The 17,897-nt window shown below is 42.1% G+C and overlaps 1 protein-coding gene across 1 annotated transcript in view; it reads right to left on the bottom strand.

Moving 5' to 3' along the window:
• Positions 1–403: 403 nt before the first annotated feature.
• Positions 404–17,897, bottom strand: part of cxadr (CXADR Ig-like cell adhesion molecule) — a 41,522-nt gene continuing 24,028 nt past the window's right edge. Inside the window, exons 2-7 of the mRNA XM_084374161.1 lie at positions 15,638–15,807; positions 11,153–11,357; positions 6,824–6,979; positions 6,575–6,697; positions 5,149–5,287; positions 404–3,378 (exon numbers count right to left, since the gene is read on the bottom strand). Coding sequence (XP_084230287.1) covers positions 3,096–3,378; positions 5,149–5,287; positions 6,575–6,697; positions 6,824–6,979; positions 11,153–11,357; positions 15,638–15,807 — 1,076 coding nt within the window. The 3' untranslated portion in view covers positions 404–3,095. The remainder of the gene's footprint in view (positions 3,379–5,148; positions 5,288–6,574; positions 6,698–6,823; positions 6,980–11,152; positions 11,358–15,637; positions 15,808–17,897) is intronic.

The raw sequence follows: 17,897 nt of genomic DNA, 5'->3' as shown, positions 1-17,897 counted from the left end.
CAGTACAGCACACAATACCAGTGCAGCAGGGGAATGACAATGAGTCAATAATGCCTGCAGGATGAGTGGAAGGCTTAACAGTGCTGGGAGGGGAGGCAGGTCACAAACCTGTGCATGTTTCTACCAGAGCTGAATGGCGAGCATTGGAGATGGCAGGCGGTGATTGTGCCTGCCCGCGTCATTGATTAATTACACTCATTAAGTGGTTAGAAAGTCACCTCACCTGGTGTTAGGGGTGGAATTCACCAGCTGATTAAAATTAATCACAGTCAAAAAGCTGCAGGAGGCCGAGTCCCTGGAGAGCACGCGCCGCTGGAGACGAGAGAAATTGAGTTTTATCCACGCTCAAGCCAACAGCTCCTACTGCCTCTGTACACAAACAAATAAACAAACATGGCCGGTCTTTTTTTTTTTTTTTAATTTCATGGACTTTTATTATTCAAAAATACAGCACAAAAATACACACAAAAAGAAAAACTGGTTTTCACACAGTGTGCAAACCTCAAAGGAGATCTTCATACAATATTAGTACGCTGATTTCAAAGCTACAGTTAATATTGTTAGTAGTAGGTGTCATTAATGTTCTGAGCACACAGAGAGACAGAATCTCCCTAAGAGCTCTGTACAGTTTGTCAGCAGGTGAAAGTCTAACTAGAATTCTACTGGGGCCCATCCTGACGGCAATCTCCCTTCATGTACAATACACTTGCTCCCACACATACACACACACACACACACACTCTCACACACAGAAGTGTTAAAGAGGAAGTGACAGATGTAATTTCTTTGTCTAGGCAGGCCCAGGTCTCGCTTTCCTTGGTGTTGGAAAACAGGTGCGACATCAAATCCGCCAGGAAGTACACAGGGCCGAGATGTTTCTACAACTGTCACCTCCTCTTAGATCCGAGAATCCACACACACAAACTTACAGTACGCACACATACAAGATTCCCAATCACACTGGTGGAGCATTTAAACTGTACTGACAAGACCCGCAGCGCCCCTCCGCTTCTGATTTAGATATAGACTTGCCAAGCACAGCACGGCAGAGCATCACATATACATACAAACATCTTTATGTCATTTGACTGTGTTGTGATTAGATAGGGTTACTTCGACGGGATATTTTACGTACAGCCAGAACCATTTGTTATTTAAAAAAAACAAAAACAAAAAAAAACACACTTACTTTTAAATAAAGTAAAAAAAACAAAACATGAAGACATGTTTTGGAGTACAAAATCAAAGCTTTAAGACAGTGAGAAAGGTTTTGTTAAGCTGTGGGGGAGTTTGTATAAGGTCAGTGGGTGTGGGAAATCCTAGACTTGACCTGATCGAGGCAACAGAAAGCAATCAATAGACTCACTGATTGTTATATTGTTCCGGTGGCTGTGGGCTACAATGGCCGCTCAGGGTGATGCTACTGCACACAGCACAGTGCACATTTGTGGATGTGCTATGACAACTGGGGCAACAAGGCACAATATTAGTTATCAGAATCCAGCTGTGAGGGCTGTGCAGAGGTGAACTGAGGGGAGGTGTGTAAGGCTGAAATAAGGAATAGAATAAGGCGTCAGAGTAAAAAAAAACACAGTTTGCCCTCTCCAAGTATTCAAACTGGGTGTTTTTTGTAAAGTAGCAGACAAGATGAGGTGTCGGGCTTCCACACCGTTTAAAAACAATGGAAGAATGGGCAAGGTTTAAGAGTAGAAACAACCACAAACTGCAAGGACTGGCCTATGGCAACATACACTGACTGAATTTATGCTGTCCAGCACTGAGAGACTGCAAAACAAATTCAAACCAAAGAGGTTGTGAAGTGGATTCAGAGCAGTACAATTCAGCATCGAAGGCTTTTCACATTAGTTCCTCTGTGTGGGCACTTTCTTCATGTACGCAGGCTTTACATCCTTCATTAAAGAGTCCAATTAACGCTACAGAAGCCGTGCAAAGTTTCATATTGACCACAGAGAGAAGGTTAATCAAGATATTTGCTCCGTGTAATGCAAATAAGGAGGATTACACACGGCCGCTGATACTACAGATGATGATTAAGACTGTGCTGCGTGTGTGTTTTGGGAGGTCGACATGTTCTGGTGGTCACAGGGGTTAGAGGCCTGTTGATAGTCAAACACAATCAAAACTGATTGCTCAGTGAACCTTGCTGTCCAGCTGCCCCCTCATATCCCTATACACCAACTCCTCTAAGATCTCCGGAGGAGGGATGAGGCTCTTTTATTGTTTTTTAAGCTCGGTCAAGAAGCAGTAATCCACCCAATCACAGGATGCGGTGGCCTGAACCTCCCCTTCACCATCAGCCAATCCTGACCGCTTCAGCCCCCCCCACTCAAACCCAGACTGGACAATTCAAACAGCAAACGGTTCAACAGAAAACGGCTGACCCAAATAGACATTTTTCAGCTCGGTCGAAGGATTAATTCAGATCTGTGGATTTTCTTCTAATAAGTCTGTCTTTCAAAGTTCAGAACATCTTGTTTTACAATAAATTCATGGAATTAAAAATTTGTAGAGACTGGACTGCCTGATATATGATCATACTGTTATGTAGGCATTAAAAGACGATAAAAGAACTATACATTTCCCAAACTCCCATTCACATACATACACTTAGATTCACGCACACATACAGCTGCAGTTCTATACATACATGCATGCACACAGCTGGCCAATTAGGGGCCTGGATCTGTTTTTGAACACACAGTAAGGGCCATCTATATTTAAAAAAACATGCATTCACTTATGTACAATATAATTTGTATATTGACCATTCTGCTTTATATCCATTTGTCAGTGAGAAAGTCCAGAAAGTAAAATTCATAAAAGTTTTTTTTTGTATGTGTATTTGATAAAAAGTTAATGTGCTCTGTTGTGTTTCCAGCATTCTTTTCTCAGCACCACAGCAGAGCCAGGTCTTCATAAGAGGAGTACACTCCTATTTGTAAATAATGAAGAGCTAAAAGTCAGGCGAGTCAGCCCATCCCAGCTCTCGCTCCTTCTTCATTGGCTTGTGTCCTACTCCCTTCCTCCGTTCTCTCCCCTCGTTGCACGGCCCCTTCTCAAGAAGAGAGGATGGGCTAGACAATTGAGCCGTCCCTGTTCTGGGCAGGGATCATGACGGGGATGGCCCCCATGCGGCTGAGGTTCGGGCCGGCCATCTTGGCACCATTGGGTGGGGGCAGAGGGGCATGGCTAGGCGGCCTCTCGTAGTCCTCTGATGAGGGAATCTTGTCGTACTGGGGCTTCAGGGCGTACTCATGCAGGTTGGAAGGCGACATGGACCCCAGTGAGGAGCGCTGGCTGCCGACGGTGAAGCTGCGCGCCGTCGAAACACGACTCTTAGGAGGAGGCACGTCCTCTCTGAGAGGAAACAGAAAAAGCAGAACAATTAGACAATAAGACAAGGCTGTACAATCATTTTCATCAGATTACCTCAATGTCAAGTCAGAGAAATTGAATATGGAAAATTATTTTCTCAGGTGCTATAAACCATAATGAAGTTTGATGGCACACACGTATATTAAAGTCTGGTACTTGCTCTCCACAGTGAGGAAAACAATGAATATGTAAAGAGTCTGCAAGAGTCATTTCAAGAGCGAAACATGATTCGACTCAATAAAGAGGGACAAATAATTGGAATTGGCCCGTTGGATTGGTTGGGGCACTGCTCAGCTGCACTGACTGTGTAATAGCCTGTAGAGGTTGAGCTGAGCAACCAAACACAGCTATGCCCTCTACTCCCTCTGCCACCACATTTACAACTAATAAGCAGCAATAATCCAGTTAAATGCTCAATCAAACTGAGCCTGAGGGGCCAGAGCTTGTTCAGTCCATAGCTTCATGCTGTGGTGTTAGAGCGAATGTGTGCGTCTGTGTATACGAGACAGGACCAGTGGTCTAATCCTCTTTGTCCTACAGCGTGAGCAGTGTCACATTGTGCTCTTAGACAGATTCAGTCCGCAGCAGAGTGATAGTAAGCCCAGGGGTTGTACAGAGCCCATGGGCCGGATGGAGAGCTGGATGGCAAGAGGGGGGGTGGTGTTAGCGTAGGTGGCTCTGGAGGGGGGTGGCAACCAGCAGCAGACATGACACAGGATCCACAGAACAAACAAAGCTTTCAAACTGATTACCACAGCTGTTTATTTGAGGAGGGGTAAAAAAAAGAAAAACGCTGATGGAGAAAAACCATTTTCATGGTTGTTAGGGCTGTTGGAGACGTGTTGTGTGTGCGTGTGTCTGAGTTGACCACAGGTCATGCTGCATGGGGGCTAAGAGTAATTATCACAGGCACCCTCTGGCTTTCTTGTTGCTTATATTTAATCCAATATTATACAAGCCTGATTCCTAAAAAATGAGAACGCTGTGTAAATCATAAATAAAACAGAATGTGATAATTTGATAACCATAGAAAAATAGAGTCTGCACACTAGATAATGCTCCCATGAACATGTATTACCTCCATGTGAAGTCTCAGGCACAGGCCCTTCTTCAGGGGAAGCATTATCAAGTGTGTAATTCTGTCCAGCACCTACAGTTCAATGTGTTTCAATGTGTGAGCATTTGCAAACTTTATATATCCTCAATTGAAAACAGTACAAAGATATTTCCCTCATCAACTTCATTGATTTTTCTAAATATATACTCATTCTGAATTTGATGGCAGCAACATGTTTCAAACAAGTTGGGACACGAGCAACAAAAGACTGGGAAAGTTGTAGAATGTTTCAAAAACACCTGTTTGGACCATGCCACAGCTTAACAGGGTCATTGGCAACACGGTGACGGGGATAGTCTCATGACATCATGGGTATGAAAGGGGCATTCTCGATACGTACAGTTGTTCACAAGCAAGGATGGGGCGAGGTTCACCACTTTTGAAATACCTGATTGTATTAAGGATATAAGTACAATGGCTCAGGAACACTTGGTAAAACTGTTGTTAGATTGCATTCTGTTTTTATTTGCGTTTTATACAGCGTCCCAATTTTTTTGGAATGGGGGTTGTACAACCTGAGCCATAAATTTCTCATTTTATAACAAAGACTGAACAGCACTACAAAGTATTCTTCCATCAAGAGGCAGCTTTGGGTATCGGTAAACCACATCTCATTGATGTTTTTGTGAGTGTACCTGATCTCATTGCAGATCTCCTTCTCGTACTTCTTCCTGTGACGCGCACGGCAACAGCAGAAGAGGATGATGGCGATAATGATGAGGATCAGGAGTACAGCAATTATGGCTCCTGCGATGATGCCTGCGGTGTTGGGGGCTGGACGACACAAGGAAGGAAAGGGTTGGAAGGTTTGGTAAACGGAATGTGAGTGGCAATGACTTCAACATAACTAAGCGTCTGTGTCCAGCAAAGACCTCAAAATATAGTGCTGCGTTATTTTCTAAGGCTAAGTGGCATTTGACTATGACTCTGAGTGCTCATGACTCATAACAAGTGAGTGACCATTTTTTAGCATTTAGCACCTTTTCTCAGCTAATCACTTTGAACAAGTTAAACATGTTAAACAGAGGTCTTTATTAAGAATATTTCATTCACATATGTGTATGCAGACACTAAATCTAATCCAAACAGAAAGTCTTTTCTGGAGTATATCTGGACCTTAAAAAATAGTCTGAAACAGAAGCGGGATCAAAGAAAAGTGTCTAAAAAGAGTCAGGGCCAGAATGAGTACGTCTTGCACATTCTGCAGGAGCGCAGTACACTAGCAAGATAGTGGTCCTAAACTGATGAAAACAGTACTCAGTAATAAGACCAAAGAATGGCAGGTGTAGGAAAAGTAACTAAAACACTGAAGTGTCCATGTTCTTGTATGATAACAGCATCATGCTGCAGTGCTGATGAAAGTAACACAGCACAGGTACACTAAAAGTATGTTTGTGCACAGAGAAGTTAATTTGTCACAAAAACACAATTAATTAATTTCAGCGACCCACCAGTGTCCCACCAGCCTCAGCTGTAGTTTGTGTTTTGAGGTATCAAATGTTAGCATGCTAAAATACGATATACACCATGGTAACATTACACCTACTAAACATCAGCATGTTAGCATTATCACTGTCAGTTACCATTATTAATATGTATATTTTGGTGCTTTGTACTTTTGACGGTACAAAAGGTTGTAGTACACACTCTGACTTGAAAAGTAGGGTTACATATCGGGAAAATAAAGTTCTGTAAACTTCTATGTCATCCCATCGCTTGTTAATTCATTGTTTCGTTATTTTCTATTTGTTTCAGCTGGTGTGCTTTTAACTGGGTTGTGTAATTGCCTCCTATAGGCTGTGACTACAGTATAGGTTAGGCCAAATCTAGTTGTTTGGAGCCCTGATGAAGAGCTGGTGGTCAAAACATGTCTTTCCCCGTTTGATAAATTTTCTTCTATTTGAAAAGCCTGGATTGCCTCTGTTTCATGAAGTACTACAAAAATACAATTCTGAGTGCAGAAAATACATTAGCAAGCCAACTAATTGACTAAAGGTGCGACAGACTTTAATGTGAAGCCGACTGAATTCAGGTTAGTTAGTAAGTTGGTTGGGTACTCACGAGGTGTCACACTGAGATACAGTATACAGTCCTCAGTGCCAACACGGTTGCTGGAAGTGCAGCGGTAGGTGCCAGATGCGCTGGCAGATGCGTTCTTCACGTTAATGGTGCCTCCCACAGGATCTGCAGAGAGGTCGAGGAACACATCAGTAAAGAGATGACAGTGTTAAACAGAGAGAGAGGAACTGTGTGTAGGACTTGAAAACTGTTCTCTATCTGGTTGGGAGTGCTTGTTAAGGGGTCCATTACCCAACACAGCTGAGGCAGGCAGCAGCTTGTTGTCACTGGTCTTCTCCCAGCTGTACTGCAGGGGGTTGGTGCCCTCACTAGATGTGCACCTCAGCACAATATCTTTGCCTTCCTGCGTGGGGCCTTCGGCGTAGCACCTGGGCTTGGATGGCTTCACTGTGGAAAAAAAATGAAGGGAGGAAAGTGATTGAGAGAGGTGAAAAATAGCACAAGCAGGTGGTCGCATTAGCTTAGAACAACATAGTCCTCTACCTGCCACCCTGTTATTTCTCAATCTTCCATGTTGTGGGCAAGTTGTTTGTCTGTGTATTGTGTATTCCTAAAGTTGATTTCCTCTCTTGCTCAAAGCAGCAGTCATCAGTGTAATGAGAGCAGTAATCAGAGTAATTGATACAGCTGCTGTCATTACAGGAGCTGTCACTCAGAATAATCGCAAGGAAGAAGGGAGCCATGTGCCATTGGACACACAAACACACGTGCATGTAGAGTTAATGGTGTAGGCAAGCTTTGAGTCTTAAAGCCGAACGTGTGCAAACACTCCATGGTCAGTCTGGGTGTTGGCAGGAGATGAGATGGGGGAATCAAAAACAAACAGAGCTCCAAATTAAAAGCAGACCAACTCCAGTGAAACCCAGACACAGTCAGCCAGGCCAGGAGGAAATAGAAAGAGAGCAAGAGAGAGAGAGTTTGGATAAAAAAAACTTTGAGGCCACAGCCCAAGCCTGTGCTGTGTGTTCTCTGACAGAAAGCTGACATCATGGTGTTGTAATAATGGATCCTGTAACAACAAAACCCAGCAGTGGGGCTCTCCAGATCTGAACCAGGTGTCAGGCGGGAGGGGGGGGCTTAGCAGCAGAACCGTAAGGATTAACAGTAGACTGACAGTACTGAGTGCTCCTACTAATCTAATAAACACACCCGGGGTCAGGGCGGAGGGGGTAAAACAGAGAGCGGCAGAACAAAAATTAAGCGAGTGCTGATGGACAGATGGTGGAGTGATGGGGGCCAAGGCTGCGCAACTCCTAACTCACTGGGCTGCTCTTTGCTGCTGTCGTGCTGCACCTACACACACTCACATTCACGCAACACACAGTAAATGTCAGAGAGCTATGACATTTTGAATGCATCTTTTAAAGGTGAAAGTCAACTCGACGCATCCAAGGGCTGTAACACACAGCTCTTCATATTAGGACTGCTGTCCGATGAGCAGATTTATTTGTTTGAAGGATGAGGTCAAAGGAGAAGGTGACAGAGGCTGGAGGAGCACAGACAGATAAAGGGCAGAGTGATACAGCCAACTCGACTCTGGTAAACGAACAATGAATAGAGATTTATGAGTTGCACAAGGCTATCTTGTGGCAGAGATAAGTACAAAGGGATTGGTAGATTGTGGTATTCATTGCGGTCAGAAGGCGCGCAGCAAAAGAGTAACGACTGATTGTTGAATAGTAAAGTGACATACAAGTGACTTGTGGCCACTAAAGCCAGGCAGACAGAGTTAAAGAGATTGGCTGCTGAGCTCTGCATTGAGATACTGGATGCGATGAGGATTGTCTGGAGCTAAATGATTGGCTGCTGAGAGTAAAGGTGGGGTCTAGTTGGAAACAGTTGTGAGAGTTGCTGACATGCAGGGCTGAACTGCAGGTGGCTACTCTCCTCCTGTTAACTTCAATGTCCTGCAGCAACCAGAGGAGAATACACAACAAGGGACGCTCCCTCCTGTACGCTACCTGGACACCATGTTCACTGCAGGTGTCAGCACGTGTGTGTACCCACATATGGCAGTGTTTGTGACAAGCCACAGCAAACACCCAGTGTATAAATTGAGGGGTGTTTATGTTTGTGCACACACATGCGCGCACGTCTCCCCTGTTCATGGGACTGTCCACCTTGTGACAAGATCAACCTGAAGCTAAAATGCAGAGCAGGCAAGATGTCCTCGTCTCTCCTTGTCAATGTTTCTTTGCCAAGAACACCCCTGCCCCTGGGGTCAATAGCTAGCAGTCTGTCAGCCTCTGTTGCCTCTAGCTATCTGTCTCTCTCTAATGCAAGCACACACACACGCTATAGCTACAGACAGCTGCATTTTAACCTTAATGAAAGTTGGATTTACACTTAAGTCACCAAGTTGATGCTCTTATTCACAACAGGATCCGCCTGAAATCAAACCATCAAAAAGACAAAAGATAATAAGAGCAAACTAACATATTGACAAAGGGTACAAAGTGACAATAGTGAGCCTGGATTCAACATATATAATACGAGCATTACAAGAAACAATTTCTGAGGAGACACAAGGGTTTCTGATACAACCCTGTTTCAAAAAAGTAAGTAAAATATAAATAAAAACAGATAGTAATCACTTGCAAATGAACTGTGTTTACCTACAACAGATTTACGAAGTGTTCCTGAGCCCATGTAGTGATATGGTTATTTAAAGACTTAATAAAATGGCAAAAATCTGTAATGTAGGGAGGATATTTAAGAGTTCAACATTAATTTTCATTGTGTTAAATTACATCTATGCACTGAAACAAGGAATTTACTTCACTGGGAATCAATCATTCTAAATATCCCCAAGCATCTATTTCTGCATTATAATCTCCAAGAAAAAAAAAAGTGGTACATATAGGACAACATATGTGCCGATACTGATATATCTGTGATGGGCCAAAATTGGCAAATAATATCAGTCAGGCTCTAACTATCAACTGTCAATGAACCGGTTTATCTGTGGAATGTTCAAGACAGGTGCTTTTTGAGCATTCACTGTCTTTGTTGCTCCCATGAACTAGTTAGGGATGTGTGTTGTATTTTAACACAGTGATTATTATACTGCATGGAGTACAACTGGTATTTTCATCCTGTTAGACTGTTACTGAACAATGCAGTTTAGTTAGTTTTGATTTTATAGAGTTTGTACAGTAATGATAATTTTAGGAAATGACATTGACCAAAATGTCAAAATACGCATGAAAACAACAGACAGATCATCAGCAGGCTCGCTGACCTCCTTCACTGGTGAGGAATGTGAAACCGTTGCAGGGAGGAAAAGCTAACACAGCCCATGTACAAGCAGTGATTCAGTTTTATCATGTTGCTTCTGGTCAGATCAATTCTGATGTAAAAAATCCTCCCTAAGGGCAGTGTCAGTGGTTATTGGGTCAGCTTTAGTCACAGTTAATGATCACATTATCCCTGGCCATTCATCGCTTATTAAAACGCTACTGAGTGGCTGCACAACACAACTACTGAGGAACCTGTTTGTTTTCCAACAACTCATGTCTTTCTGGTTGAGCTTGTTGGTGCAGTGCAGTCACTTTTGTACACATGACATCATGTGTAGAGGAACAGCAGCCATTTTCTGAAGCCAGCCCTATCATTACAAAGGAGAAACTACTCTGATAACAGGGCTGCGATAAGAGCACAATACACAGCTTATCCCACAACACAGACTCAGCAGTGCAGGTTGACTGTTTTTCCCATATGCAAATACCAGGCTGGTTTCGAGAGGCGATTCACTTTCGACATCATTTAGTCAGTTGACCGATCAGTGAGGCCACTGTGTACGAGTGTGTGTTTGCCTAGGGAGTGAATCATCTGACTTACACAACTCTGATGTGTCACCCATCTCACCCTGTGCAATAAAAAGGCAGCTGAGTGCATGGACTCCATTTCTGAGGTTTGTACGTATTCTTTAAAAAGACAGGATGACTTTAGGACTGTTTTTCACTTAAAAAAAATATTTATAATAATACCACATTATTAGCTTTTTACCTTTACCTGTGCTATCAAAGGGTGTTCATTAAGGTTTGAAAATGAATCATTTGCAATAATTTTACATTGTTGTAGTTTTCACAGTTAATATTATAGGAACACAGCCAATATTGTACAATGTTGGCATTGTAACAACATTAGTGTATTATGTTTATCTAAAACATAATACAGAAACACGCATTAATAAATAGTTAAAAAAGGAGCATTTAAATAATTTGGTTCAAGACCTATACTTAAAATATGAATCATTATGGAAATATATACGTATACATATATATATATATATGTAAGAAATTAAAAAAAAATCAGTATTATCATTTTCTTGATAATCATAGAGCATCTAGAGTGAATAGAAAATTGTATCACAAAGAGGGTCAATGCTCTACAGCCTACAGGAAGGTTATGCACTCCATTTTAGAAGGGATTACATCAACATAGCCAAGGAGGGCAAAGGCTGTTTGATTTAGTGCATTCCCACTGTGTAGAGAGAATTTATCCTGGGTGGATAAAAAAACTAAATACTGTGTGTGTTTGGTGGTTTGTCCTACTCACCCATGACAATCAGCAGCATCTTCCTGCTGCGGATCCCAGGAGCCTTCTTCACCTTACACTGGTAAGTGCCCGTGTCTGATGACTTTAGCCCCGACAGATTGATGGAGGCGTCACCATTTTTGGGGTCGGCTGAGTTGAAGTGGACTCTGCCCCTCATGGGGTCATAGTAGTCCTCGTAGGCTCTGTCACCTGAGTACAGGATCACCTGGATGTGGAGGAAGAAGAGTTTGAGTTAAGAACATAAATCTGTTTACAAAAATAAAAGTGCTTTAAGAAAACAAATAAATCAAGGGCCCTGAAACGGCAGTTGTGTGCTTTCTGAAAGCAAAGGCTGTGCTCACTGAACCAACCAAAATATATGGAAGAGAGAAAGAAGCCTCTCTTTTATCTCTGTGATGCCCTTCAGCCTGGCAGCCTGTGCTGTTCTGCCCTTTATGTGCTTGAGAAGAATAAAGGTGGAACAAACAAAGCGACCACTGTGGAGCCAAATCAACACCTGCTGTGTCAACAAAGAGCAGTAGCCCCCAATTCTGTCCAACCAACTCCTCACCACACAGACACACATACACACATGCACACACAGTCTGGGTCTGGAAAGCAGCAAGGAAATGCCTCGAAATAAAGACCAGGTGGAGCCAAGCAGAAACCTCATGGGGAGATGGAGGAGGGAAAAAAACAAAAACACAGGGAGAAGAACAAGGAGGGGGAAAGAAAAGCACATAATGAAAAGAGTTCTCATTCTCTTTCATAGACACTGGCATATTCTTCCACATTTCCATGGAGACAGTCATCAACAGGCTTTTCTATGCCACGATCAACACCAGGCATATGCACAGCAATACCCCTGGGTAGCGAGGAGGAGAGAGGAAAAGACTCAACATGCAGGAGGAGAGGAAGAATAATGAACCCATCAGCGGAGGCAGAGCACTCAAAGGAAGCACGAGAAAAGCTAAACAAAGGGAAACACAGTCGGTGAGGTTCTGAGGTGTCGACAGCAAGTTGCTCCAGTGCTTTCTGCTCCAGTTCCAAGTCGAAGACTTGCTCCTGGAGCTGCAAGGCAGGCGTCCTCGCAACAGGCGCCATGTTCATCTTGTACATATTAGCCACGTAAACAGGTAATGCAGTTAAAATTCCTCCTGGCTCTCAGGGGAGGGGAAACCTATCCTTCTAACTTCACTGGGGATCAAAACATCAGCAGTAATAACAGCAATATGTGAGATGAGACCACGGAGTAGAGGAAATTAAATTGCCCCGAGCTCAGCCAGACAAGAACTCTCACTTGGGCTCGACCACTTCACAGGCACACAGATGGGAGTGCTTACACACATGCACACCTCTAGCAAAAAAAATCTGAACTGCACAATAACCTTGAGATTCATGATCCAATGAAAAAAAAATCCCATAAAGAGCCCGGGGAATGAAAATGAAAAGGGCAAATGACTAGACAAGCTGGCGGGGGCTGGAAAGGACAGAAGAGCACTGCTGTCTGTGTGTTGCATTTCATAACAGGTAGGACACTCAATGATACAATCGCCACCTGGCCTGGCCATTCTCAGTGGACGGATAATGCTGCAGAGGTAAAAGACCTCTATTGGCCAGGCTTAGTTTCATCAGACACATGTAAAAATGAGGTCATTGTCATGTGATGCTGTTGTTGCTCAGGGAGGGAAGAGGAAGAGCTGCAGATCATTTGAGAGGCAAAGCAGAGAGCCGTGATACCTGTATACTCTAAACAACCTGCAAAGCTGCTACAGCCTGCCTTTGAGCTCCCACAGACGCTTTTAACTTCAAGTGCTGCTGCCACATACTTTAACAGGGAAGTATGCTCCAAACGGCTTCACAAGGTTAAAGCAGAACCACCACCTGAAAATGGATCAAGTGTCCTTCAACACTCAGGATAAAAAGAATGTAACAAAACGTGGCCATGAGCATTCGCAATCATTACTAATATACAAACACACAACGCAATTTTCACCAAACAGTGTCATGGCTTTATGTCCAAATCCTCCAATACTCTGTCAACATGCACAAATTCCAGTCGCAATAACTTCAGTAAACAAAAGGCTCTGCTGCTGCGCTCAAGGACAAAAGAGACAGTTTGTAATATATGGGATAAAGCTATGTTTTTTTAATGCATTTTTCCGCTTAAATTCCTCTCCCATTCACCACTCACATTTAGTTCTCATAATTGTTTTCCTCGTTGTTCTCACAGCAGTGGTAAATACTCAGAGCACATCCTCCTTTCAGCTAATCTGTAGCCAGGCAATGAGAGCCAAATGCAAATGAATGTTACTGTAGGCATGCCTGGCATCTCTCATTCAAGCCCAACAAAGCAACATGCATTAGCTATGCTTCACCACCCTCAAAAAGGCCCTGATGATATGTGGGATATGTCAGATGAAGGAGGACATCATTCCCCACCAGATAGTGGACTGAATGGATAATGCTGCTGTGGCATTACTTCTGATTGCATCAATGCAAAGAAAACACAGCTGGAATATATGCTTCATTAATATTAACAAAAATTTGAAAGTACAGGTTATTTGAACATGGAAGCACACCACAGTCATTCTCCCTGTTTTAGAAACAGAGCTTCAAGTTCCCAGATACATGATCCTGTAGACTAGACAAGTTCTCCACTTTCAAGTTTTATCTGATGGTGGCAGTGCCTTTAAGAGCAGCCTGGATTTGCTCATCTTAAGCCATGTGAGAGCAAAGGTTCACCATGGTTTCTGAGCATTTTGGAGCCTCTGGCTATAAAGTTTAGCCTTCACTCTCATTTCCTTGACTGACCTGGTCGCTTCAGTCTTTGCAGATCGGCCTAATCATCTTAAACACTGGCACATATACGAATGCAGCAACTTGGAATTAACATGGCGCTAATTATAAAGCATTTACTCTGAGCATTACTTCATATTAAAGGCAATACGAGCGTGTGTGTGTATAAAGCGAGCAAAATCTGATAGGTCAAGGAGAACAAATACGTTCAGAGAGAGATGTCTGGCCCATTTAAATTCCTACAAAGGTTTGGCAACATTAGCGGGTGTGCAGATAGAGCTCAGCAAAATGGCACGTTATAGAGAAAATAAACTGTGGAACCAGATGCAATTTGAGAACATTTGATATATTTCCACAGCTGCATTCAGACAAAGAAAGAAGGAGGCCTGAGTGGGGAACCACCCACACTGAATTCTGTGCTCCTTGCAGCATCACTGGAAAAATAAGACCATCAAAAATAAACAATAATAATTGACCCTTGTAACTCCACCTCCCTGCCTTTCTCCACCACTCCAGCTAATAATTCTGAGTTAATTGGTGTCAAAAGTACAAAAACAGAGACCACAGCGACCATATGCAGGAGCACAGAGGTCTACCTGGGTGAAAGAAGGGCTGGTTGGGACAGAGAGGACAGTGGGTGGATGACAGTGACAGAGAAGTCTAATGATGGGCCTGTGACCTATTTCTAACATTCGGCCAAAAACAACTAAAGCCACAGGATACGGGGGAGAAAAAGAGAGTGGAGGAGAGGGATGAGAAGGCTTTGTGACAGGTGGGAGGTGGGGGAGTATAGAGCCACGGGAGAGGACCACACCACTGCAATGATCTGTAGCAAGACTCCGTCTCCATGGCTGTAAAAGCCCCGAGGGTGTGTGGAGATCCTGTAGAGTTGTATAGTCTTCCCTTTCCATGGCTGAGAGCCATGCTGGAAAGGAAAGACACTGCCTGGGATAAAGAGAGCTCCCATCGCTCCCACGATGTGTCTGTGACCACAAATGCTCAATAGAAGTACATCTGTCTCAGGTTACATTTGTATTGTACACTGTATACTTCCTATGTAACAATACCTTGAGAGAATAAATGCCTAGCGTACAACCTGTATTGCATTTCACTAAGAGCTGCAGCAATTAATCGATTAATCAATTGAAAGAAAAAAATTGTTGCCCACTATTTTGAAAATTGATTAATCATTTCAGTAATTTTTTTCAGGCAAAACATTTTTCCAGGATCTTTAATGTCAGAATTTGCTGCTTTTCTTTGTCATTTATGATAGTAAATAAAGAGTCTTTGGGTTTTGGACAATTGGTTGGACAAAATAAGGGATCTGAAGACATCACCGTGGGTGCTGTGAAATTTTGTTGAGCATTGTTTGCAGCTGTCTTGCACAAGATACCAAACCATACAGACACCACCGCAACAGAGCTAGTGCAAACAAATGAGGGGCTTTGAAAATCTTTAAACCTAAGAAAAAAGAAAAAACTGATTTCTGTTTTTGACATATTGCTGAGGAGTGTGAGACAGAATTTCTAAAGTTACATACAGAAGATCAGGTTGAAAAAGATTCTGTGAACTATCTACCAAAAGGTAAGAGCAAAGCCTGGCTTCTCTGAACATAGATAAAATAACTGTGCTAAATAAAAGTCCATCAGACAACAGATAACTGCAAAATGTACTTTCATATGCTTTGTAGGGAACATCTACACTTACCACTTTGTCTTCTTTCTGGTTGTCAGAGGACAACAAGCTCCACTCAATGTCCAGCGGTCCAGAATCTTCAGGGGCCAGAGTGAACTGACAGTCCAGCTTCACACTCTGACCACTGGCCTTCTCTATGGATGTCGGCCCCACAGATATAATCTCCAGGCCAGAGGCCAAACCTGCACAGATACACAAAGAGGAAATGAGTGTCAATGCTGTAATATGCATAATAATTTTAATGAGACCAGCAAGCAAGAACGAAAATACTTTTCAAGATCTTTTAAATATTACATTAAATGGTCAAAGAAGGTCAAAGGTCAAAGAATGACGGGGTACCAGCTGGGATAAAAAGGAATACAATTAAGTTAATAAACTTTATTTAATAATTATTGCACTGTTAACAATGAAATTCTTTAGAAACCATTTATTAAGCAATTGCTTATTGTAACGTGCAACATTTCGTAAATGGTTAATAAGTACTGTGTAGTTCATCTATAAACATTATTTGGATGGCCAATATAAAGCTGCAACTGATGTTTATATGATGTGACCTGATGTTTACCTTCACAATTGCTTGAACTTGCAGTTGAAACAATGTTTTTGCTTTAACTTATAATTCTGAAGTAAATACTGATTGCACAGAGTATGGTTGTAGAGAAATGACACCATCTACATATAGATTGGTACCCTTCGAATCTTGCCTTCCCTATACTATCCGGTCTGCCACTGGGCTCGAATTTTCCCGGATAAACGAAGGATGAATCATGGCACAAAGGAACAGACAAAACAGGAAGAGGCACCGTTTTCCCTGGTCGATATCCCCAGGTAAAGGTGGGACAACTGGAATAAATGTGGAAACTCAGGAGGCAAAGAAGGTGAAGAGGGAGAGTGATAGAAACTGAGGAAAAACAAGAGTGAACGGGAGGCCATTCACTCAATTGAGAGTGCTCTGGTGTTGTCTCAAAGTCTGTTCCCCTGCTAATATGTGTTCCCCCTTACCATTGGGACTTGAGACAGTTCAAAACTGCCATTCTTTCTACCAGATCAGTTGATAACAAAAACCTGCCTACTTATTAATACTACTGGGTGTTTGCCTTTTAATAGCACTGAGATTGCATTTCTAGGTCAAACTGTGATTCTGACGATTGCTTTTTGCTTTGGTCAGTAGCCAGGCTGCTAGTGGTAACCATGTTGCTATGTAACAGTAATACTAGGAGGAAGGAATTTGAAGAGTTGCCCGTTTATGCTTTAATAATTTAATTGGTTGGCTACTGTCAAATAACTTTTGGCTAAAGTTTAATTAAGTTTAATTATTACATTAATTTACCATTTAATAATGATGTTTTTAATAAAGTGTTACATTAACTGTAACACATTTTTCTAAGTACGCCCCAGCTGTATCTAACATTTTGAACATGAATACTAAAATCACTTTAGATTCAGTTACATTATGATGCCTGCTCTGGCCTTTTTAGTTAGGAAAAAAACCAAAAAAACCAAAAAACATCTACACATGGTTAATTAGCCCACCGTAAGTTTTATGTGCAACATTTTAGCCAGAAGGTTTTTACCTGGCATTAACCAGGCAACTAAGGTTTTTTTATAAGCTCTTTTCACACAATTGTATCTCTTGTTTTCCTCTCTAGCTTTGGCTGCACAAACAGCTTTTCCTTTGACTGTTTTCAAATGTACTTTATATAGTTTGTTCAACCTGAGACCAAATGAGCTAAACTTTTGTAGTAATCATTGGCTGCAATGAGATTCAGAAAAGAAAAAAGGATGTGCTTCCAGATCACACAATCACAGCGGTCAGAGCTATAGAGAAACTAACAGTTGCTTATATCATCAAGTATTTAACTGCTTTTGGCGAGTAACAATGTTCATTTTTAACATTGTGCAAAATGACTACAAAAATTATGACAGACGACTACAGATTTTAAATTCATCAGGTTTTTTGTTGATGAAAACATTTTCAGTCAGCTGTCAAATGTTTGGATTGTGGGAATGTGTCACTCATAAAATAAACATGGCTACATCTTGTCTGAGAAGTAACTCTTAAAATATGCATAATGTAAATCACACAGTGGGGGGAAAAAAGAGACTAATAGAGCAGAACATAGCTTTGCTGAAGGAACGGAGATAATAATATAGAGAAACTGTAGCCCATCACCAAACTGGAGCAGGCTCTTAAGCATTTATTCTTAGAACGAATAAACATAATTTCCTGGTGACATCAACTGGTTTAAGATTCTCCATTCAATAAGAGATT

This window comes from Pagrus pagrus, assembly GCF_965226575.1.
Source record: "Pagrus pagrus genome assembly, chromosome: 14".
In the NCBI taxonomy this organism is placed as follows: domain Eukaryota; kingdom Metazoa; phylum Chordata; class Actinopteri; order Spariformes; family Sparidae; genus Pagrus; species Pagrus pagrus.
This window is presented reverse-complemented; position numbering and strand designations above follow the sequence as displayed.